We start from the raw sequence: 22,935 nt of genomic DNA on the forward strand, positions 1-22,935 counted from the left end.
GGTGGAATCTCCTTCCTTAGAGGTTTTTAAGGTCAGGCTTGACAAAGCCCTGGCTGGGATGATTTAGTTGGGAATTGGTCCTGCTTTGAGCAGGGGGTTGGACTAGATGACCTCCTGAGGTCATTTCCAACCCTGATATTCTATGTGTGCCTAAAGTTTCTTTGGTGTCAATTCAACAGTGATGAAATTTACCAAGTGTGGTAGGGCAGCAAACACACAGGAGGACAAATCCAAACTGTAACAATTAAAGCAGTGGGAAGCTACAGCCAGGGAGAGATTTGGTACTAATTAACAGAGTTCTAAGATTATGAAGAGGAAGCAAAACAGCAAAGATACAGAACTGGTAGAAGCAACTGAGCAGCGGTACTCATGAAAAGCAAATGCATTTTCTGCCTCTTGCCATGCTACTTTCTTAATATTACTTTGTGACCATATACTCTAGGTGTTGCAGAGAAAGACAGAGGGGAATGTGTCTACAAGATCTTTATCTTCTGACATGATCCACAAAATGGGAAAAGACATACAATTATTGCTTTAGGTGACAAAGATTAAAATTTTTTTTGCCAGCCTGTATGGTTTACATTTCCATACAGCTTCTTTCTTATACCAATTTGAAATATCGGATGTCATAGGATCAGATTGACACAACTTGTCTGCTTTTTAACCAACAGAACTGAGTTAGAAAGGGAGGATCAGATTCAAAGGAAGGCTGAAAAAAGAAACTTTAGACTGCAGAGGTGTATGAGCTCATGTCAAACTGCCTTTTATTATTTCGTATTTGTATTACCATTGGCTAGGAGCCCCAGTCATGGCCCAAGGCCCCACTGTGCTCAGTGCTGTAGAGACAGAATAAGATGACTGTCCCTTCCCCAAAGAGCACCTTGCCTTTAAAGAAAGAATAGATACACTGATCAGAACACTTGTAGTGATGAGAAATCCAATGTCATAGTTTAGGATGTAAACTTAGCACCCACACAAGACAAGAAAAATTGTCTTTTACACCCACAGCAGAGAACAACAGGCTAAAAACACTGTGGGTTCTTTTTTGCCTTCCTTTGAAGCAGAAGTCTGGTGCAGTAAATCTTATGTGCTTATGCCATTTCCTTCTCAGGAACCCATCCACTCATTGCACGGATATGCAAAAATCCCAGCTAAGTACATTCAAGATGGTAGATGTTGGTTCAGCTAGGCAACTTCCATAAACATTGAAAGGGGTAATCTCACAACATTCCTGCAGACACAATTTATTCCAGATAATTAATGCACAAAGCCCATCACTTATCTCAAAGTATGAGTTCAGCAGTGATTTTGGACATAAATATAGGAACATGCCCTCTGTAACAGACTGGAATCTCTCCAGAAAATAATTATGGGTATTTAGCAATGATTGGCTTGTGTTTTCATATACAGATTGAAGAAAAGATTATTTTCATCAGTGTTAAATGTACAATATCTATGTTTTAGGCTACAGTCAAGTGTATAGAGGAGACAATGAGATTCAAATTAAAGTGCAATGCACAGATTACAAGTTTAGCCTAGACTTGCAAGAATGCTGTTGCCAACTGCTGTGTTTAATTTGAACTTTATTTTTGGATTCAAAGAAAATTAGTAATTCTCTTGCCATCTTAATGATGGGTTACTCTGAGAAAAATGGAGTCCTTGAGATTCTAATTGTAGCTAATAATACTGTCTCAAAATATCAACTAGAATGGTTATGGAAATAGACCAAAAAGCAATCGAAATTTAACCCAAGCCACCTCAGCAGAAAGGGAATATTCTCAGCAAAATAAAGGTTCAGAAGAGGTGGAAAGTTAAACACATCCAAACAGGAAATATTAAAAATACAGAACTTGATTGGCAGCAGGTTGGATTGCGATTACTCACCTAGACCCCAGTCTTTCCCCTGCCTCCCTGCCCACCCCCAAGTACAGGGTTTGGAAAAATAATCAGCAGTGTTTATTTACTAACAATGACATAAAAAAATATATTAAGATGTATTTTATTTCTTTACAAATTAAAAGATGCATTGGAAAAAAACAAGAGTGAAGAAAATGAAAGGTTCACTTATGAGCTTATTTCCCTCTCTTATATTAATGCTAGAAATTAGTATTGTGGAAGTCTGTGGTTGCCGAGCATTGTATTCCTGGGAAGCTCTCTTCAGTGGTTTAAAAAAAACCCTCTACATTTTTGGTTGGATGCAGTGTATGGGGTAAAAAATGTCAGCCACATACATACGAAAAAATGCTGAAGAATTGTCTACTGCATCTTAAAGGAGTTTCTTCATTACCGTTTTCATTCCCCTGTGTGTGTAGTGATACGAGAGAAGACAAAACTAGCAGCAGAAGAAGAAAAACAGATTTACACACACTGTAAATGGGACTAAAACCACAGAGCCAAGTTTTTTGTTTAAAACAAAACAGGTCTTCTGCACAAGGACCTTATTTTGAAAAGCCAAGTCCAGCTAAAACATGTCCTCTAACTGCATCCAATCTGTTCACCCATTATTCTGCATATTCTCCCATTTCTCCCTCCCATCTTCAGTGCTGCTGTCTCCTCACTAAATCCTGGGTGTTGTAAGAGCTCTATCAGTATTAAAGTAAATTACCCCCCTTTCAAAAATTAATGAACAAGCCCTTAGAATTCTGAATCTGATTTAGACTCATCACTCCCCTTTGCAGGATTCCTCTCTTCCATCCTTAGAGTGGAGAGGCAGAGTGGCCAGCCACAAAGTGGATGGGCTAATCTGTCTGAGGTATCTTAGGTTAACAAACAGGCTTACAAAAAGTTTTCTAAGCAGATGGATCAGTAGGTAGAATGGGGGGTATAAACTTACAGCGCTGAAAATATTCTTTCCACTTTGGCACCTTCCCAACAACTGAGGTCAAGTATTTGGTATTACCTTATGCAGCGCATTTTAAACTCTATTCTTGTTCCTTTGCATCCCCTTCCTTGCACTCTGGGATACAAAGCAGCCTCAAGTTTGCACCAGTAGAATTCAGATCCTTGCTTCTTTGCTGTGATTCAGCCTAGTCTGAACAGAAAACGGCCACTTTGTCATCCAGATCCTGTTCCCTACAGCCCCATGTCACCTTGCTAAAAATATTTCCTATTTAAACTGAAACAGGGAGGCGGCAGGTATGATCACCATGAATAGAACAGTGTAGGTAGGCTCTAGTAAAACAAGTGAGTGACAAGAGGCCATAGAACATGGAAGGGGTAAGACGATGCTACACAGAAAAATAAGATAGGGGAGGTTGCTCTTCCCAAGGAAGGGAAGGTGGTTGCGGGGGTGCCATTCATGCCAACAGAAGGCACTGATTCTACCCCTCTCCCATTCAGCAGCTGTTGATTGTTGCTCACTAACTTTTAAAAATTATTTATTCTACTACAGTTCTGCAGAGCAAATCTTACTATAATAAAGATGCAGAGATATGGGAAGGATTTGTCCTGCTAGCCCCTGGCTCACAGCTCAGCTGATAAGTTGTCTGTTTTTGTTTTTTTTTAAATGAAGACTCCTAAGTCCAAAGGGCCACAAGCTGCAGTTTGTGCTCTGCATGTTGTATTTTCCCCTAAACTAGGAAGGAGATGTAAAAAAAATGCTTAAGTGCTCCAACTCCCACCATCTGGCTCGATGGCCTGCCTCCTGTCCTCCCCCTCCTGGCTCCTCTTCTCTTGGAGCACGCACGCACGCACAAACACACAGCAACGACTAGTAGTTTTGAAGAGTTATCGCTTTTTCACCCAATGCTGAATCATGTACAGTGAACTGAGAAACTACATTCATTACAACAGGATTAGCGAGCATAGGGGGGTAGATTCCTGCCAAGTACAGGAAACAATTTAGAGACAGGTAAAAGGCCTGTTTCAAAGGCCTCTTCTCTGCCCTCACCAGGAAATTTTGAATCTCTCTCAAATGGGGCTGGGAGAGGTTGAAAGGATCTCTGCTTATGCAATGTGTATTAAAAATTATGGAATTGTACAGGTTTCTACATTGTCCTTCTTGAGGGAGCTGGGCCCATGGATCAGGTGGTTAGTGGAGACTGAAATGTCACTGCTGGAGTCCAGCACCACTCCCTCCTCTAGCTTAGTAGCTGCCGAATCTCCTTGTGCATATGACAGAGGAAGTCCACATATGAAGCCCCACCACTCATGCTCTTGTCCTCCACCAGAAAGTGTTTGAATAGCATCTCCAATTTATCTTCTTGCTTCACAATTATCAGCTATAAGCAAACAAAAAAGATTTGTGAGTAAGCATCAGCTAGTGATTTCGGTATATAAGAAAACACCTAAGTGAGATAAGAAGGCTGAGCAACTAAGAACTCCAGAACAAGAAATCACTGAAGTCACCTACTCAGAACATTTTAATTTCTGTGACTAAGGTTAAACCTCAAGCAAGCTTAGAAGTATTAGAGTGTCCAGGGTTGCCTGTACATTAAACGGGTTCTAGAAATTCCAGTTTTGGCTAGGTGACCAGTAAAGCAGAGGAATTCCACTCTTAATCAGTGGTCCAGTGAACAGAGCACAGGACTGGAAGTTCAGGAGACCAGAGTACCATTTCCAGGTTGGTTACTTTAACAAGTCACTTAATTTTTGGTCTTCAGTTTCCCCATCTGAACACGGGGACAATGATATTTAGTCATTTCACACAGTATTTTGGGACCTGTGGATGAAATGGACTGTATAATCATAATACAAAAGTTATACCCAAGTGACTAAATATCCAAAATACAGGAGGCCAGTAATATTAAAAAAAACCACCTCTTTTCTGTGGTCATGGAATGTTGAGCCAGTCAGTTGTCCAGATAGAAAGCCCTGATGCTCAGCCTAAGACAACACCAAGCAACAACAGGGGTGCAGCATTAGCAAACTATGTGCGTACGGTCAGGTGTGGTGCAAGGCAGGAGGCTGAGAGCAGAGCACCTCCAGCCACCTGACAAGTGCATCACTAGCCCAATGTACAATGGCTGTGTGCTCCTAACAGTTGGCTTCCTAATATTGTATTTCTTGTTTCAGAAAGCCTTTTAAAAGTTTGCTGTGGGAGGAGCAGTAATACATAGAGCCCTGCAAATCTGTGGATATCCACATCCACGGATGCGGTTATCTGCGGACCATGTTTGTGGCTCATGGATGGACACAGATCCAAATTTTATATCTAGAGCCCTGCGACTCAGCGGATATCCACAGATCATATTTGCAGATTGCATGCGGATAAAAAAATTTGTATCCACGCAGGGCTCTAGTAATACAATATGTTTTGCCTCCACTAGAGCCAGAGCAGAAACAAACAGGGAAAGGTTATAAATCCCCTTTTAAAATGAATTATTTAATTTTCCCCTTATGGGTTGCATGGAGTAGTCAGGACCTTCTGCCGCCCCTCATGAGTTCTTATGCCCTTACAACAGCACTGTGAGACCCAATGGCTACTTCCATGTCTTCCTTTCTATTACAAAAGCTAAACTGAGCACCTAGTTGTTTTTACAACAGTACAGTATATAGATTTTAGCAGACCCAAGACTGGAAATCAAACATTGGTAAAGGCTCAGGCAGTCTCTCTGATGGGGAGAGGCTGTTTAAACTTGCCTTTTCATTTCCCCTCCAAGCTTATCTGTACTGGGCATCTATAAACCTTTTATCTTAAAAATAGGTCAGGATTTCTAGGACTGCTCCTAATTCATTTCCTTAAGACTTTGAAACCAGCTCAGCTGCCTCTGGGCTCCGAGTTCCACAGCTGAGCTGGAAGTAGAAGTGATGTCCTCTTTTTGATACATCACTGCTATCACTGCTCCAGCAGCAGGACTTCACAGGAAAATCATTACTTCACCTCCATGTAACTGATGGGTAGCTTATACCATCACTACCAAATACGGCCTAGTTACTTCCACGGGAATTGCAATAATTTACTCCATCTGCCCCATGAGGCATAATGGTTTTGGAGATGAGGTCCCAGACATGTTCATTTGAGAGTTCATGTATGGCTAGACCACCAACAAGGGGGTCCAGGCTACTAGTGTCTAGTGCCATATATAGAAAATCCATAAAATCCACAGATATCCGCAGATTATTTTTGTAGATTGCAGCTTGGATTCGGATACAAGTTTTTTATCTGCACAGGGATCTACAGCACACACTCACCCAAAGGAGCAGCTGTCACCCAGCCCTCAGGCTCCAGCTCAGCTCTCTGAATCACACAGCAGCGGCAATAGTCCACTGGGCATTTTAGGAGTTGTAGTCACCAGCTTGTGCGGAAGGAGGAAGTAAGCTACAACTCCCAGAAGGAAGTTCTGTGCTCCTGCGCAGTGAGCCAAGTGCAGCATGTTAGAGCTGCTGCAGCTGCATAGTGGTGTCCGAGTCCCGCACTGGAAGGGTGGTGCTGCACATAAGTACTCAAGATTGTAGCTTTCCTGCCCAGAGCAGGGAAGGAGGTATGATGGGGCGGAGCAGGTGGTGGGAAATCTCTAGGAAGATGTGGGGGGCAGCTGAGGCTTTGGCACAGCCCTGCATCACTCTTGCGCAGTGACCTGTGGAGCTGTTAGTAGAGCCTTTCAAATCCATGGACATCCATGGACAATTTATGCTGATCATGGATCGGATATGGATGCCAGTTTTTGTATCCACGCAGGGTTCTACATATTTGACTATCATTTGGGACACTGGAAGAAAGCAGAGCCCCAGCCTAACGTGAATAGTAAATGCAGTGAGCCAGAAATGCAAGGTAAGGTTCCAGCTAAACAACAGCTGTTGTGCTACACAACTTCACTGCCAACAGCATGATGATACAGACATGTTAATTTCAAGTAACAGAAGGCTGAGAACGGGTTTGATATTACAGATTATGAGAGTAGGGCTGGTGTCACCTGCTCAGGAAAGGCAGTGGAAGGAAATTAAAGAGCCACAGCTAGGAGCCAAGTTCTTTACCTTCATGTAGCGGGATCTTTGTGCCTGAAACATGTCAATGATGGATCGCACTCTCTTAGAGAAGGGGTTTTCCAAGACTGGCAAGGTACTCTGGAATGCAAAAGACCAGATCCCTATTACACACACAGAATTACAGTAGTGTCAATAACCAATTCTGCTGCTTTCCTCATAACACACAGGTAAAAGTCCAGGCTTTCAGGCCAGTCTCGCTACTTGCTAGCCAGGAATAGGTGAAGTCATTGGAAAGACTATTTTTAAAACGAGATTGTTGAACAGAGGATAGAAATACAGAACTATTACCCCATTTGCCTGGCACATACTGGCAGTGCTCTCTTCACTGAATGGCTTGGTCAGATAAGCTATAAGAGTAACTTGCCCAGCTAGGCAAGTGGCTAGAAATCAGACTGAAGGAACTCCAAGTGAATAGTTTAGGTACAGCTAGCCTCTTAACTGTCCTTAACGTCACCAGCTAGGTAAAACAACGAAATAACACGTTAGCCAGAAGGAAGGTCCTGGGTTTAAAGACAGTGAAATGGGCTTGAGGTCTCACCTAGAACACAGCATATGACCATATTAGTGGCCACCTTGCTCCAGGCGTGGATGTGTTCTTCCTCTGAGTCCAGATCAACCTCTATTTATTTGTGCTAAAAGGGAGCACTAATCACCTTAGAGGCACTGTCCCCCCCAGACTCCAGAGGTCTCTGTGCAGTCCAGGGAGGAAGTGGGCAAGCTACTTATTGTTCCTCCTCTGGCCCAAACTTACCAGGAAAAGCTAATACATCCCTTGGCAGTAGAACTTCACTGCTAGGGAGCCAAGGGCCAAAAAGAGGGCACAAGTTATATACAGATGGCCCTGGCCTGTCATAGCCTCCTAGGATCTGCTAGACTGGAGGGTGTGGGGACAGGCCCTGCTGTTAGTAAGCCCTTCCCACACACCTCAAGCGATGCGGTGGGAGAATCTCTGCAAAAGATTCTTAAGATTTCTAAATAAAAAACATCTCTTTCAGTCTCATGCATGTGGCAACAAGGGGACAATGTGGCCCCATGCTGGGCTTTAGCCAGCTTTCCCAAACTTGCTTTCGTGAACAGGGATATAAGTAGAGAGTTCTGAAGCTCATGTTCATGCCAGCTAAATCAAATGGATAAAATGTTCCTATGAGTTACAATGAAAGTGCTCAATGAGATTTTAGGATGACGACCTTCTGAGCTGCATGCTCATTGCTCCAATTATTGGGAGTCATGCACACATCCTCCTCCGATCCCGCTCCCCCCTATCCAGCTTACCAGAGTGCTGCTGATGTGGTTGAAGGATGACACTCCAAAGAGGTTCTGGATCAGGCCCTGCTGTACATTCACTCCTACCCACACGAAGATGTTCAGTCCATTCTCTAGCAGGTACATGTCACCCTTAGAGAGTCGCTCTTCAGAGTTCCGGATTGCCGCTGGCAAGGTGTCGCTGTCAACATCTACTTTGGTCTGTTCAAATATTAAAGGAATCGAGCCCCTTGTTAGACATTCTTACTTAGTAATGTTTAGCTGGGAATTACAAATGTTACAGAACAAGGACTACATAGATGCCCCTAAGTCTTGCGAGCCACACCAATTCCTGCCCTAAGTTTCTCTGATTCAACAGGTACCTGCTCATACATTTCCTTCTTCTAAGAAAAGACATCAAATCATGTACCAATCTGCAATGCTGCACCAACTGGGAATGAATTGCACTATTAGCTATAACATCTTTCCTACTGAGTATGGTGTGAAACAGATTAGAGACTATTTACTGCTAACAAGAACAGATGGGCCTCATGGCCCTAGCAGCAATACTCTGCAATCCCAATACTGACCCCTGGGGTGGGAGTGCATTCTGCAGCTAGTGTTACTCCAGGGGTCTTCCCATTTAATTAAGGAGCAGCATCAGAAAAATCCCAATCCATCCTCCTAGGTTGAAAGGACTGTGGTTGTCATGTAGGATTACAAGGATGCAGCAAGAGGATTTTCCAGGCTGCAAAAGAGCACATAGGACCCCGCTTACCCATTCCCACCAAGTAGGAGGAGGATTAAAAACCTTGTCAGATCCAGTGTGTGAGGTAAACAAACATAAAATTTATGGTATTAAAAAGGCACCTGCTGGATGGCACATCTCAACTCCTCTCCCATAGCGCTCTTACATCTCACACAGAAATGTTACTTTCCTGGGGTGAGGGGGAAGGAGAAGGGGAAGTGGAATCTCTGGAATGAAGACTACTTGTGGCATGTAACAAGGCTCGAATGTAGTCGGAACAGAAGCACTTACCAGAGGCAAAAGCCTGGGGTAAAAGAAAACATTTGTTTCTGCCACATCCATGGAGCTGACTAACTGGCGGATGTAGGTGCGATCATCAGTGGTGACTTCTGCCCCAGGCTGCAGGACATCACTCTTCAACACACAGTTCAAGTACACAGGAAGCAACTTCATGCATTCAGGGAGGATCAGCTACAAATGGCAAGATGGGGAATAAAGAGAGAGAAATTAAACAGCCATCTCACTGAATGAGACAGTGGGTAATTTCAATGACCACCAAAAAAAAAAAAAAAAAAGAGAGGGGGAACTTAGAAAGGAAATCGCAATGGATCACAGTTACAATTTCTTAGAATTCTAGAGCCTAATAGTTTTCACATTGTGTAGTTCATTCAGACAGGAAAACTCTTTGGATCATTATGGCATCCTTAGTTCTTTAAGATGTCCGATGCTGAGATTCAGACACCCACCCTGTGGTTTTCTTACATCATAATAGTGCTTGAGAAATACTGTAGTAGCAGAGACATACAAAGGAAGCTTGCCCAACACGGGAATAAATCTGAAGAGGCTCCACCCAAAACATTTAAAAGATCCAAGATTAAACTTCAACATACTGAAGCGTTATGCCATTCAAAGGAACCTAGTATCTAAGGAATGGGATTCCCTGCTATGGAGGCCTCTATTTAAGAAGTCAAGTATCATGTAAGGTACCGGCTGCTAAGAATCACAGGGCTCGAGATATCATAAGTTTCTCCTGAGGAGGTGGTGACTGGTGTGCCTCAATGTCAGGAAAGTCTACCTGAGAAATCGCTCTGAACAGAGCTTCTCTTCCAAGCTATCTGGTTATATTTCTGCCCCCAGCTGCTAAGTAAAGCACTCCACCCAGATTAAATGGGATGGGAGGAGTTCTCGCCTCAAGTTGAACCTCCAAAAACTGCCATCCAAACCGAACCACAAGCAATCACCTGGCCAGCAGAAGAGGGGCTAGCACAGTTTTTTCGGTAACATGCCAGAATCTGTGCGCACTGGTTGATCAGCGTGTCTCGCACTGTCTTGACTGGATTATTCAGAACCCCACGATATGCTGCACAAGAAGGCATGAAAAAGAAAAAAATCAGCAGGGATGTTAAATCAGTATTAATGACAACATTTAACTTATAAAGTGGTCTAAAATCTTTACTGTAGCCATGCTTAGAAACCTAGAGCAACCTCAGATGGTTTACATTATAGAATTAGTTATACTTCATTTTTTCACTTTGTGAGAAGAAGTCTACCCATTCCTACCAGAAACTCAAACATCTCCCCACACGCACCTTCAAGGCCCTGCAGCACAGCCAGCCACACTTCTGGGCAAGGACAACTGGTGAGACTCCTTGGAGAGCCTGGCAATGCCATTCCCTAAGGGGACAGCAGGGGTCACTGTGGAATGCAAGTGACCCTCTCTTCCTCTTGGAGAGGAGAGCACAGATGGCTTCTGCAGTGCCCCGAACCCTATTTAATTTGTATACTTTTAATACATACTGGTTTGGCACTATGAGGATGTTCATCGGTTTAACCACTGTGACCTGGGCGTGGGAGCAACTTTGTGTTTTTCCATGCCTGGAGCAGAGGAACGCAGGAACATTAAAGGGGGAAAAGCACTTTAGTTCCAGGAGTGGACATATGCAGGTGGCAATAGCCACACACACACACACGCCTCCTTCTGTTCAGCCAGTCCACCGACCAGTATTGGCATCTGACTCAACAGGCAGCAAGGCTGTGCCTTCTGTTTGCCCTCAGTCCAGACAAAGAGTACTACAATCACAGCTGTCTGTGGGAGGGAAAAGACTGTAGGAGCACAAGGATTTGAAAATTCCGATGACCACCTGGCCAAGTCTTTCGTGCAAGAAGGTAGAAAACAAGTGCCACTAGCTGTGAAAGAACTATAAAGTAATAGTAAGACTAGCACTCTCTCCAAGACAGTCTCTTACCAAACTTAGCCAAGAAGTTGATGAGTGTGTCTGTCTCGCAATTCCGGTAGAGGTCAGCAAGTTGCGTGCAACAGTTCAGGGAGAGGTTGTGAATGCGGAGTCGTCGCTGTCCTGCACAGTTTGTGTACAATAGAGCACACTATAAAAGAGACGTACAGAATGACAGAACAGTTAAATAGAACAGTCCTGCTACAGTAAGCAAATCAGCACATCCCGTTTTGTTAACATCTGACCTTTTGATCTGGAGCGTAACCTCAGGTTAGCTACCTGAGCCTGAGAAAGGGGAGGTGATATAGGGTTTGGCCTGCTGTACCCCAGAACTAACTGCCCATCATTCCTTTTGTTGAAGAGCTAGTGGTTTTTCAACCTACCACTATGCCTCTTCCTTCCTATATAAAACCCTTCATATGGTGCACTAGAAGGCACTTAACACTATCAAGTCCCTCCCATGTGTGAACTTCCACTATTCCAAACAAGGCTTGGATAGCTGGACAGACAATTAAGATGATAGTGTTATAGTTTTAAAGGATTTACAATCAAAGCATAGAGCATATAGACAAAGAATAGGGGATAGGAGGCAATAAACAGAAAGAGACTGAGCTTCTTTATAGTTCCACATATTGGGGGAAATCTCCCTGTAGGGAAGACTGGCTTAGAGAGTCTTGGAAAATGTACTGCCTGGAGGGCTTTGAAGAGGAGGTAGAATGGGAGAAAGACCCAAGGGAAACAGCTAGCTGTGTGGCTTGGGCAGAGAGGCAAGGAACTGCTTGTGAAAGTTTCACCATGAGCCAATGAGGGAGGATGGAAGATTTGTTCTTTCAATAGGCCATCAGCATTGAAACTGGAGGGCACCTCAGTCAAGTAAGGAACCTAGCAGAACCCCTCAGCAATGCAGACATATAGCCCAGTATATGAACAGCTGAGACGTGATCTTAATTCCAAGAGGGAACTTTATAGCAAGTTACACAGGTAGATGCTGTCACTCCAAAGATCAATGGTCCTGTACCTCCATCTGGAGAAGGTTTAGTAGCATACCAGTACATTTTTTAGTTTGAAAGTTCTCACCCACTCCGTTCCCTGCTGTCTTCCACCTCACCTGAAGAAGCGCCCCACTATCTTCACTCAGTTTGTCATCATGTCTGAATTCCACTGTGATGGTTTTATCACAGTCCAGACCCGCCAGCTCCACATCCGTCGTGTTGCTCATGTAGAAAGCTCCAAAGAAGTCCGTTGCTCGAATACCTGAAAGGAAAAAAAGGACACTCAAAGGTGAGCAAGCCACATTTTATAGTGGAGTAGTTTAGCGGGCAGCATTTGGGAAGGTGTGGCAACCTTGTCTATCAGGGACACTAAGTTACTTTGAGATCTCTTGCTTCAGCTTTTCATTCAGTTTTGCCATAATCCCATGGACTTTCGAGCTTTACAAGGGCAGAATCCATAGCCTAACCTCGGTATGTTCCAGGTTTTGTGTGTTTATGACCCTTCTCACTCCCTACATGTTTACTGGCCAATTTATTAAGTCTAGGCAATGCAAATACCCACCTGTGCTTGTGCGCACCCTCATCACAGCATCAAATCCCACTTCCTTTTGGACATCTTTGCGCAAGTCATTCAGGAACCGCTCTTGGTCTGTCTCCAGCTAGAACACAAAGCTCCACGTCAGGGCTGACACACCAAAAAAATTTGAGTTGGCCTACAGGCCTCAATGCACATAAACCAAAGGTATCTCAAATCCTCCCTTCCCTTTCCCCTCCCCCCAAAGAGCCTTCTCACAGCTCTCAACATCCCATTCCCCCAAACACTCTAGGAGCCACTTCTTTCAAAGCTTTCTAGTGAGTAAAAAAATACCAAACTATGATTTTAAAAATCCTAGTCTATATACATATTATTTCAAAATGTGGGTAGGGAACCCCACTCCATACAAACTGCTGGTGACCATTGCACCAATGACTGCTAGTGAGAGGGATTCAGACAACCTTTACCACAGAACGCCACTGGGAATATCTACACTAGGTGAGAGGAGCAGAACTCTGACTAAGAGTTTCTGCAATCTGCTGCGATGGAAACAGAAATCTCTGGCCACTGTACACCACATATAGAGGGTTACAGTCAGTTTCTGAAATGCTGAATCCCTGATATTATGTAATATGAGATTTTCAGGACATGGCAGATTTAGGCCCAACTACAGACAAGTTTCATGATGTGAAGCCTGAGACATTGTATATACCACTCATTTCAGAGCACAACACTTGATCCAGCTCACCTTGACAAAAGAAGCCATTAAGTGTCTCTTTGGAGACCTGCCAAAACCCTTTGCAGTTTCCCTCTTCCTTGAGAGCTGCCTGAAGAATATGAACTTGTTCCCTATACCTCCTGTGCAGTTTGCCTTCCAGATTCTCCCCATCTCTCCCACAAACATTATATCCATTTGGAATGAACATCTATTATGAATGAAGCCTAATTTAGCCTCGTAAGTAAGTCTTAGACATATATTTTCACAATGCAGAAACTTCACCGCTCATCTTAACTGCAGAGAATTCTGATGTTTTAACTTAAAAGCAAAACTTTCTCCATCTGGTAATTTAAGGAAGATACCTGAACTAGCACAAGTTGGAATGCTAAGTGTCTCTGTGCAGCCAGCACTGCTGGAAGATTCTGCCCTGTAGGCAATACATTGGGATGACTGTTATGGGGCTGATAATGTTCTTCACTTTTTATTAGCCTTTTCTTATTGTTAAGAAACTATAGAGCACAGGTTCATTTTTGCCCTTGGTACAAATAAGTCAGAAATATAAAGCAAACAAAACCATGTAAGTTATAATCTTGAATTTAAAGTACAAACCAAGAACCTCACTAATGGCCCATATCTCATGAAAGAAGATAGGCAACTAAGTGATGGGTTTTTTTTCACCTGTATAGAACAGGTGCTAGCCTGACCCAAGAAAGCACTTACCTGGAAATAGGCATACTTATAAATGGTGCCACCTGTCTGGTAAGGAACCACCCCCAGTGTTGCCACATCCACATACTGGTTTGGAAAAAGGAACAGATCTACACAGCAGCCCTGGGCAACACAGTCCTTGGCCAAGTTGCTGTAGAAGCTTGTCTGAGGCTGAAACAAAGTCTAGGGAGGACAGAAGGAATACAGAGATTGAAAGAGAGTGGAAAAAAAGGGAACATGAGACCAATGTAACTGCTACAGACAACATATATTTCTTCAGAGCATTAAGGTATGCAAGGCACCTTCCCACCTAGGATTAAATAGGTACGAGGTGTAAACCTTCTACAATGATGGTGCAGAACTTTTTAGTTATACGATTATTCTCCCCCCTCTTTGGGTTCTGGATTCTAATACTACCCACTCTTGTTCCCGACACAGAAGCGTTTTCTGTCCTTATAGTTAACACATACTCAGTTCCACATGGCAACCCAAGGGGAATAGCCATTAAAATAGAAGATTTTCACTTAGCTGCTATGGAGACTTTACATCTCTTCTAGACTCCTTCCAGGTTACCCTAGAGCAACAGAAACTCTCCTAAGCAGCACATCAAATTGTTACCTTTTCCTTATCTGTGTTGATGAGCTTCCTGTCATCTCTGTTCTTCAGCTTCCCTGGGGCCTCTGCAATGGGCAGTGAGGTGTGAAAGATGAAGAGCTTGCCAGCACACTCTGCTGCCTACAGGGGAGGGGAAGAAATTGCTTATGTGAGAAAGAGCTGATGAGGGACAGTGGATTTCTCAAGCAGAATATCTCTGGGACTACATTAAATGCTTATATCATCACTGATTCCTCTATACTAGTTAGGTACTTAATCCTTCACTGATGTGACCAAATAGTTGATGAGCCTACCTATATGAGATTAATAGCTCCCATGTTTTGTGGGTGAAACAGAAGTACAGTTATAGGGAAGGCAGTGGATTTTGGAAACAGCTTCCTCAGCTTATTATTTTTAAAAACTATCCCATGCCTGAGGTATCTTTTTAATGGTTAAACTGCCAGCAGGTAAATCCCCAGTCCTTAGATACCTCATGAGTGGGATACTGAATGGCTTGTCTTTGCTTTTCCTCTCAGTGTAAGTGAATATGGATAACAATTCTCATGAACAGGTACCAGCAGTGTTTTCTAGGAAATTCTCACATGATTAGCCAATGGGTCATCACATACAGGTTTGAGCTGGGCCAGGTATTGGAATGGGAAATCTTTAGAAATGGTCTAGGAGCTTTGCAAAAGTGATGTCAGCAAATCAGTGGTGGTGTCCTCTCTGAATCAGAACTAAACTGCTAGAGCAATCTTTCAGAGGAGACATAAAACCAAGGTCCTAAACCATTTCCAAGTCCCCATGGCACTTTTTGTAATAATGTGCATATCAACCCCAGGGGCCTGACAAAAATTTCATCTCAGGAAATTATTCTAAACTACAGTTACAGTCCTGTGCAGTTTCAGTTGCATAGAGTAGTCTTCACTTTCTATCCTATACAATTAATTGAGCAGGTTAGAGCTGCTAACTTGAACCACACAGGTGGCTGCATTTCAATAATGAGTTAAGCATTCCCTACCGATTGCATACAAACCTGAGGGGAACAACAACCGTGTTTATGAACAGCTCTTAGATTCTCTAAACAGAGGTGCTTCCGCAATAAAAACAGAACCTTTAACAGAATGAACCAACTCCCCACAACAGCATGTCAACAAACCTTCAGTGCCTCCATTCCTGCCTGAATCACTGGGGCAAAGACAGTTTCTGTTTCTCTTGTGTCCGCAAACATTTCCGGGATCTGGTCCAGCAAACTGCCAGGAAGGAGGAAAAAGGAGAACACCAAAAGGGATTCAAAGCTCACCTTCTAAATCCATAGCTGGTGACCTTTGCGACTGAGGTGCATTGTAAATAGTGATTATTAAACATGACTAATCCTTCTCTAACCTGCATGCCATTAAGTTTCTTAAACTGATCTTTAGTCATCTCTCCATCCACTTCCTCTGCCTGCATTTGTTGTCTCAGTGCACATTCTAAGGCCTCAACTAATGCTTCTTCTAATAACTTCCTCTGAAGTTATGATCTGAGCTTCCTATTCTTTGACCCTTAGGAACATCACAGGCAAGACAGTGAGCAAACTCTAGTTTTTAACTTAAAAGTTCTACAGCCTTCTGTTCATTCCCCTTCAGCTGCTTCACTGCTCTGCTTTCTAAATTTCTGGGTAATAAGAGTAAGTCCCAGTCTCACTTAGTCCAGCCAAACATCCCCTGTCAAACACTCAAAGTTTAATATGCTTATTAGTTTTATGTAAGCTACTCACTCATTTTTCCCCACAGAATCAATTTAGTTAGCAGTCACCTCAACTCTCAGCTACTAAGTAGTAACCTCAGATAAACTGACTTTGTGAACTCTGTTATGATCTCCTGCTCTCAGTGACAGTCTAACAGATTCTTCTCTAAAGAAGCCTCTCTCTTAAGGTCCCATTTTGCAGCCTCCTGTCAGTTCAGTCACAGTTCTAGTGGAGCAAGCTCAGACAACTCCAACAATGAAGTGAAGTACAGCTGTATCCCAAAGTGTGCATCAGTTGCTAGTATATCATGTGCTGGTTATTGTCTTTTAGCATTTTCTAAAACTGGCGCATATAAAACTTTGTAGAGACTATTAGAATTGTAGCATCCTGGCAACATAAGGATACTCCCAATCACAGTGCACCTCCTTGTTCTTTGCCAGCTCCATTGTGGGCATACTTAACATTAAGTCATACCTAGACACTATTAAATGTATGATTCAAATACTATAGCCAAGCATTGTACAACTGGGCATTATCAGAGTCGGATCCTATTTCAACACAGTATAGGTCCCTTTGACAAGCCATTTACTGCACCTTTCTACCCCAGTCTCCGTTACCTGACAATAACTGTCCTGGACTCGTTCACGTTCACCAGGAAGCCATCAAGCAGCGGCACAAACATATCAGCTACGTCCGACACAACCATCATTTGCGGTTGTGCCAATGAACTCTTCACATTATAGAAATGCAACACTTTGTTGTAAGTGACGAAGCCCACCCGAATGGCTGACTCTTCCACGTTACCTTCCCTGTAAAATAAAGACACTTACTGCATCCCTGAAAGCACAACTGCTGCAATATGCTGAATCAAACAGAACAAAGCAGGACCAGAGAATGAGTAACCCCTGTACCATCATTCCTAGTGGACAGGTAACCACAACTGGTACTAAGTGGCTCCTTTGTTGGGCACAGACTGAAAGAGCCATGAAGGCGGCCACCCTCAACATCATCCCTTCAGGACAGGGCTGAGTCATGCTGCTGGACCAGCATATGGAGGCTTGCAGTGCTACTTGCCAGGCTTGTGCATACTGTCAACCTTTACTTTTCACCAGCAGTAAAAGCATTCTAAAGGGAGTGTCCCCTCTGCAAAGGCACAGAGGAGTGGCAGCTTTGCAGCGGTTGTTGGCTGCGACAGTACAGAACAAAGGAGCTAGTTACCTGGGCAGGTAATCCAGGAGTGACTTCAATTCTTCACAGATCAGCCTCACCAAGCCACTCTTTACAGCATTGTAAGACACATCAATCATGAAAATGAAAGCAGGTGGATTGGGAAACTTGTTATTCTGTGAGAAGAGGGAAAGAAAAACATTACACCATGCTTAAGAAGAGATCATACAAAGGCTCTGCTACCCAGACATAGGAATGCTGTCAAAACTCCGGTGACTTCTATTTAGTAATCAGTCAAGAAGAGAAACTAAGATACTGGCATTTAATTTGCTTCTCCACTCCCACCCAATTAATTTAAGTATGACTGAATCATAGTGTCTGACACATCATAATCATGCATGGAAGAACTCTAATGTCAAGCCCTAGATGGAATGTAGCATCACTGAGCGACTGAGCAGGAAGAACAGGTTTGGTATAAAGGAAGTTCCTGTTTACATGGACCAGGCCTGATGGTGCAGGCAGCAGACAGGATTTCCCAGAACTCTCATGCTCTAGAAGACTTTGGAAACTAGTGTCTTGCATGGGGAATGAAGACCTTCCTCCCACAGAGCTGGGAGTCCTTATTTCTCAGAGCACTGATTCTCCTTTGAAGAGGCTGGTTCCAATCAGCACTTCCTTTCTTTGCAAGTCTACAGTTAGAATGGAAAGTAGAGCACAGGACAGACGGACCACTGAAGCAACAGGGTAGCGAGTGCCTCACTATTGGCATCCATGGAATTTTAAGCTATTAGAAGAGAATTGACACACACAGATTCCTTCCCGGGAGGAAGGGGAGAAGGAGAAGGAGAGAAAGGACTTTAATGGGTGGCAGAACTGGTGGCAAGATGTGAAGAATCAAAGAGGAATCTGGAAGAGTGAGGGGAAGGCCGCCTACCCCACAATCCCAGCTGGCTGTTTTGCCTGCAGTGTGGAGAGGTGTTTGAAGGCTCTGTTGCCAGCTCTCAGTAAAATCAAAAATGTGGTCACGGTCAGTAAAAAGCTGCAACGTTTAGAAAACTGTTTTCCTACCCTTTCCAGCAAACAGATGAGTATTTTTAATATAGAACTCTAATACTGTGTCCGTCCCCAAAAAAGTGTCTGAAAAATTAAGATACTGTTTAAACAGACTAATGTGTAGAATCTGAAGCAGATGAGTTTTCCAGACTATTCTAGTGTTTCAAATCTGTGATCAGATTTACCGGCCTTGCGTCTTTGAAACCCGCTTTACCAAGCTTGATTACTGCTAGTAACTGCTGTAGGGGACTGCTCTATCCCATTAGTTCCCATCTCCGCCTGCTCAATTCCCAATGACTATCATGCAACAAACTTGTCTTCTCTAGCAGATGGCAGGCAAGGTGCAGCTGCCACTGTGGACAGATAACTTGTACTTTCCTAGATACGGTTTTAGTTACTGATAATAATTACTGATATTATGGTATGTGCAATCTGACTGGAAAGCAAGTATGTAAAATCTGACCTGATTCAGATATATAAGGAGATGCCATCAATGGGCTTTACCAGCTAGAAAGTCAATCCAGCTGATTCAGCCTCCACTCAGTTTCTCAGAGGACATGAGATTTATTTAACATCACAGCAATGCACTAACTGTACATTATTGTACCTTACAGTAGCTGACTGTTGCCAAAAACTCATAGGAGCCCAATGATAATTCAGGTCGATCATAGAAATCCACTCTCTTGCCAGTATGATCCAAATGCTGGAAGTAGTGAGGCGGCACTAGGGACAAAGACATCAAATTTTACAGACACGTACTTCGTCTACAACAGTTAATACTTTGACTGTCAATAGACAGCAAACCTGGTGACAGCTGCAGTGGGTGTTCGACTACACCAAAGGAAAGCTGGTTAGTGCTTTGCACTAGTGTGCATGTGACCATGACTGGGGAATCTTTACTGGCAGTCTAGACGCAGCATTAACAGACTCAAGAGCTGTGCTCAGTCAGAAATGTCACTACAAAAAAGCACCTTGTACCAAAATCTGGGTTACTTCAGAGGATTTCTCTCAAATACAAGATTGAGTTAAATGGTAAAAGAGGTGCTTCAAAAAGGATTTTGAGATAAGTTAGAGGTTCACCATGTGCATCTCCATAAGAAAGGAGATAGCCCCAACATGCTGCACATACAGCCTCAGAGGGCAGAGTCTGCTACAGCGATGCTACTAGCACGGGAAGGGCAGTTGTAACGGTGGACCGGAGCCATTATGGGCAAAGCACTGCTTGTGAAGCAGTCTGCCACTAAGTGTGCCACTAAAGGCTGCAATATACATGCAGGGTTAATTTAGCTGCAAACTAAAAAGTTTAGATGCACATGTCTGTGCCCAAATGCACTTTGGAAATACTTGAGCAGGTACCTGATGTGTGTTTGCTGGGGTAGATGAGAAGAGAGGAGGTCTTCTCCTAACAGACACTAGCTGCAGAATTGTGGGAAGCATTCTTTTCTTAAGATTCACAGGTAAGATACTCCCCTGTACTATTCCTACAGTGACCAGGACAGTGTGCAGGACAGAGATACCTAGCCAAATGGCTGCAGATAATGGAATTTCTTTTTTCTATTTTTATTTTAAAACTATACTGAGTATTTTGAGAATTTTAATGTAGGACATGACTGACAGAAATAACAAAATTACAAAGACTGCCTAAGCAACCTTACTCTGCCCCTTTGAGAATAAGCATGACCACTATTTCTCAAATAATAAGACATATAATTTGTTTTACAACCTTAAATACCTGTGTAGCATCTTGTAGCACACTACGCTGTGCATGCTAGAGTCTATGGAAGTCATTTATATGAGAAGTACACCGTAATTATACTATTTAACCTGGAGTATATTGTGTATCAAGTTAGATTAACAGTAAAGACTAAATAGCCAATAGACCATTGCCATTTACAGCTGTTAATTGTCTCACCACTGAATGGCACCTACATAGGCTGCAATGTTGGTTGAAAAGCTACAGTACATGCTGTTGACTAAATTGTTGAGAAAAGAACATTAATCTATTTAAATACAAGTCATAAGAACGTAAGAATCGTCATACTGGGTCAGACCAAAGGTCCATCTAGCCCAGTATCCTGTCTTACAGTAGTGGCCAATGCGAGGTGCCCCGGAGGGAATGAACAGAACAGGTGATCATCAAGTGATCCATCCCCTGTTGCCCATTCTCAGCTTCTGGCACACAAAGGCTAGGGACACCATCTCTGTCAATCCTGGCTAAGAGCCACTGATGGACCTATCCTCCATGAACTTATCCAGTTCTTTTTTGAAACCTGTTATAGTCTTGGCCTTCACAACATCTTCTGGCAAAGAGTTCCACACTTTGACTGTCAAAAGCATTCTGGACAATGGAAACAGTAAATAAACAAATTAACAAATGTAAGATACTACATGTGTGTTCAATGATGAGAAACGTATATTCTAGTTTGAGAAATAGTATGTGATCATTTAGCTAGACAGGCAAACACACAAGGGGTACGGTTCAGTTTACTTGTGCAATCTTAACTTTAGCATTTCAGACTTGAGCACTTAACTGTGTGCCTCAGTGTACTTTTTATGGAATGTTTTGAAGAATAAAGAATTGCAGCGCAGAAGCCAACAAACTGTGCTCTACTCTGCTCTAGGGTTTTCTATGCCATGAAGACACCGCTAATGAAATAATTTATTTGCACATCCTTGAAACATCTTTCAGAGTCTAGAAATAAGCCTTACCCTCAGTGACGCAGCTGCAGAAGCAACACTGGAATCTCCTTCCACCCTCAATGAACTGCATAAAAGGACACATGTAGGCCTTGCACCGATTGCACCGTATAGGACCAGGTTCTCCATGGTCTACCAAATAGGGAGGGGCCTGAGGAGCAAAAGACAGGTCACACAGTAGTGCGAGGGGAAGTGTATATAGGCATCAAAGAGCTTGAAACTTCCTCCCGGTATACTAATGCAGGTCTTAGCATTTTAACAGCACTGGAGTCCACGCGTTTGGAATACATTTAATAAATGCCTTATTGTCTCAAGCTCCTAGTGCAGGAGCTCTTCAGTGGGCTGGAGCTGTTAACAGTCAGAAGAGTGCAGTGAATACTGGAAGAAGTGGAGAAAGATTAAGCGCAGGAAGCATTTCCTTAGATGCTTTTGTGCAGTTGTGGGAATTCTTTTTGTATACTCAAAATTAGCTGGCTTGTAAGTGTTTGGACTTTGGATCAGTGCTATTTAAAGATAACTTCTTTCCCTACCCCCTAAGCTCATGTGCTGATATCTAACAGCCTGCCCTCTGCACTTTACCCCAGTGCCCATAGCAGTAACACGACAAGCCTCTTTCTATACCAGCCCAGTAACAGTAAGATCAACTATTTGAGACTTTCTCAAATGCCATATTCCCATTCTCTCACAGAAAGTAACTCTAGGGAACCCACTGCCAGATACAGAAAGGCTTACAACTGCTAGAATTAATTCCACTCCCAAAGGTGTAAATATCAGCCCCTTGACTTTATGAAGCACACTTAACCTCTGAATTCTTTGTGAAAGACTGGGAGAAAATTCTGATTGTGCATCAAGCAACCGAATTTGAATTTAGCTGCTCAAAGACAAGAAAACATGGATGCCTCAATTTTTAGGCTGCAGTCTCATTATCTCAATTAACTTAAACTAAATTATTGTTGCTGCTGTGATTGTTTAACATATTTCTCTGCATTCTGCTTTGTACTACTGGGCCAAGTGTACTCATTTTTCATGAGACTAATATATACTCAGCTTTGTCCCACCTTTAATATAAAATTTAAAGTATCAGAGGGGTAGCCGCGTTAGTCTGGATCTATAAAAGCAGCAAAGATCTTGTGGCACCTTATAGACTAACAGACTTTTTGGAGCATGAGCTTTCGTGGGTGAATATTATGGAACTACCTTGTTACCTCTAGCCTGCTTCTTGCTTGCATATATATATCTGCCCCTGGAGATTTTCACTACATGCATCCGATGAAGTGGTTATTCACCTACGAAAGCTCATGCTCCAAAACGTCTGTTAGTCTATAAGGTGCCACAGGCCTCTTTGCTGCTTCAAATGCTTTGTTTCAAGCCAGTTCAGCATTAAACTGCATTTTCCTATTGTGGTGCATTGCCTCATGGGAGTTTAGTTCAGAAACCTCATGCCTCCCATTTGTCCCGTTACACTGCTCTACAGCCAAAATGCTTCTGAAATAAATGTAGTCAAACTTTACTAATTCTGGGTCACTGAGAACGAAAATGATGCTTAAAATTGTTGATTGGCTCTAGTCTAGCTGTTGGGCTCCAGACTACA

General features: G+C 43.0%; 1 protein-coding gene across 7 annotated transcripts in view; it reads right to left on the reverse strand.

Annotated features, from left to right (window-relative positions):
* Positions 1–1,997: 1,997 nt before the first annotated feature.
* SEC24C (SEC24 homolog C, COPII coat complex component) overlaps positions 1,998–22,935 on the reverse strand; it is a 647,635-nt gene continuing 626,697 nt past the window's right edge. For all 7 annotated transcript variants that reach the window (XM_075072850.1, XM_075072852.1, XM_075072855.1 and 4 more), the window contains 15 exons: positions 21,357–21,495; positions 19,255–19,370; positions 17,646–17,770; positions 17,045–17,236; positions 15,858–15,951; positions 14,723–14,839; positions 14,117–14,287; positions 12,706–12,802; positions 12,260–12,405; positions 11,164–11,302; positions 10,159–10,277; positions 9,209–9,388; positions 8,200–8,391; positions 6,916–7,005; positions 1,998–4,220 (listed from right to left, as the gene is read on the reverse strand). In XM_075072850.1, coding sequence (XP_074928951.1) covers positions 4,080–4,220; positions 6,916–7,005; positions 8,200–8,391; positions 9,209–9,388; positions 10,159–10,277; positions 11,164–11,302; positions 12,260–12,405; positions 12,706–12,802; positions 14,117–14,287; positions 14,723–14,839; positions 15,858–15,951; positions 17,045–17,236; positions 17,646–17,770; positions 19,255–19,370; positions 21,357–21,495 — 2,058 coding nt within the window. In that variant the 3' untranslated portion in view covers positions 1,998–4,079. The remainder of the gene's footprint in view (positions 4,221–6,915; positions 7,006–8,199; positions 8,392–9,208; positions 9,389–10,158; positions 10,278–11,163; positions 11,303–12,259; positions 12,406–12,705; positions 12,803–14,116; positions 14,288–14,722; positions 14,840–15,857; positions 15,952–17,044; positions 17,237–17,645; positions 17,771–19,254; positions 19,371–21,356; positions 21,496–22,935) is intronic.

Source organism: Chelonoidis abingdonii, chromosome 16 (genome assembly GCF_003597395.2).
Source record: "Chelonoidis abingdonii isolate Lonesome George chromosome 16, CheloAbing_2.0, whole genome shotgun sequence".
NCBI classification, from domain to species: Eukaryota; Metazoa; Chordata; order Testudines; family Testudinidae; genus Chelonoidis; species Chelonoidis abingdonii.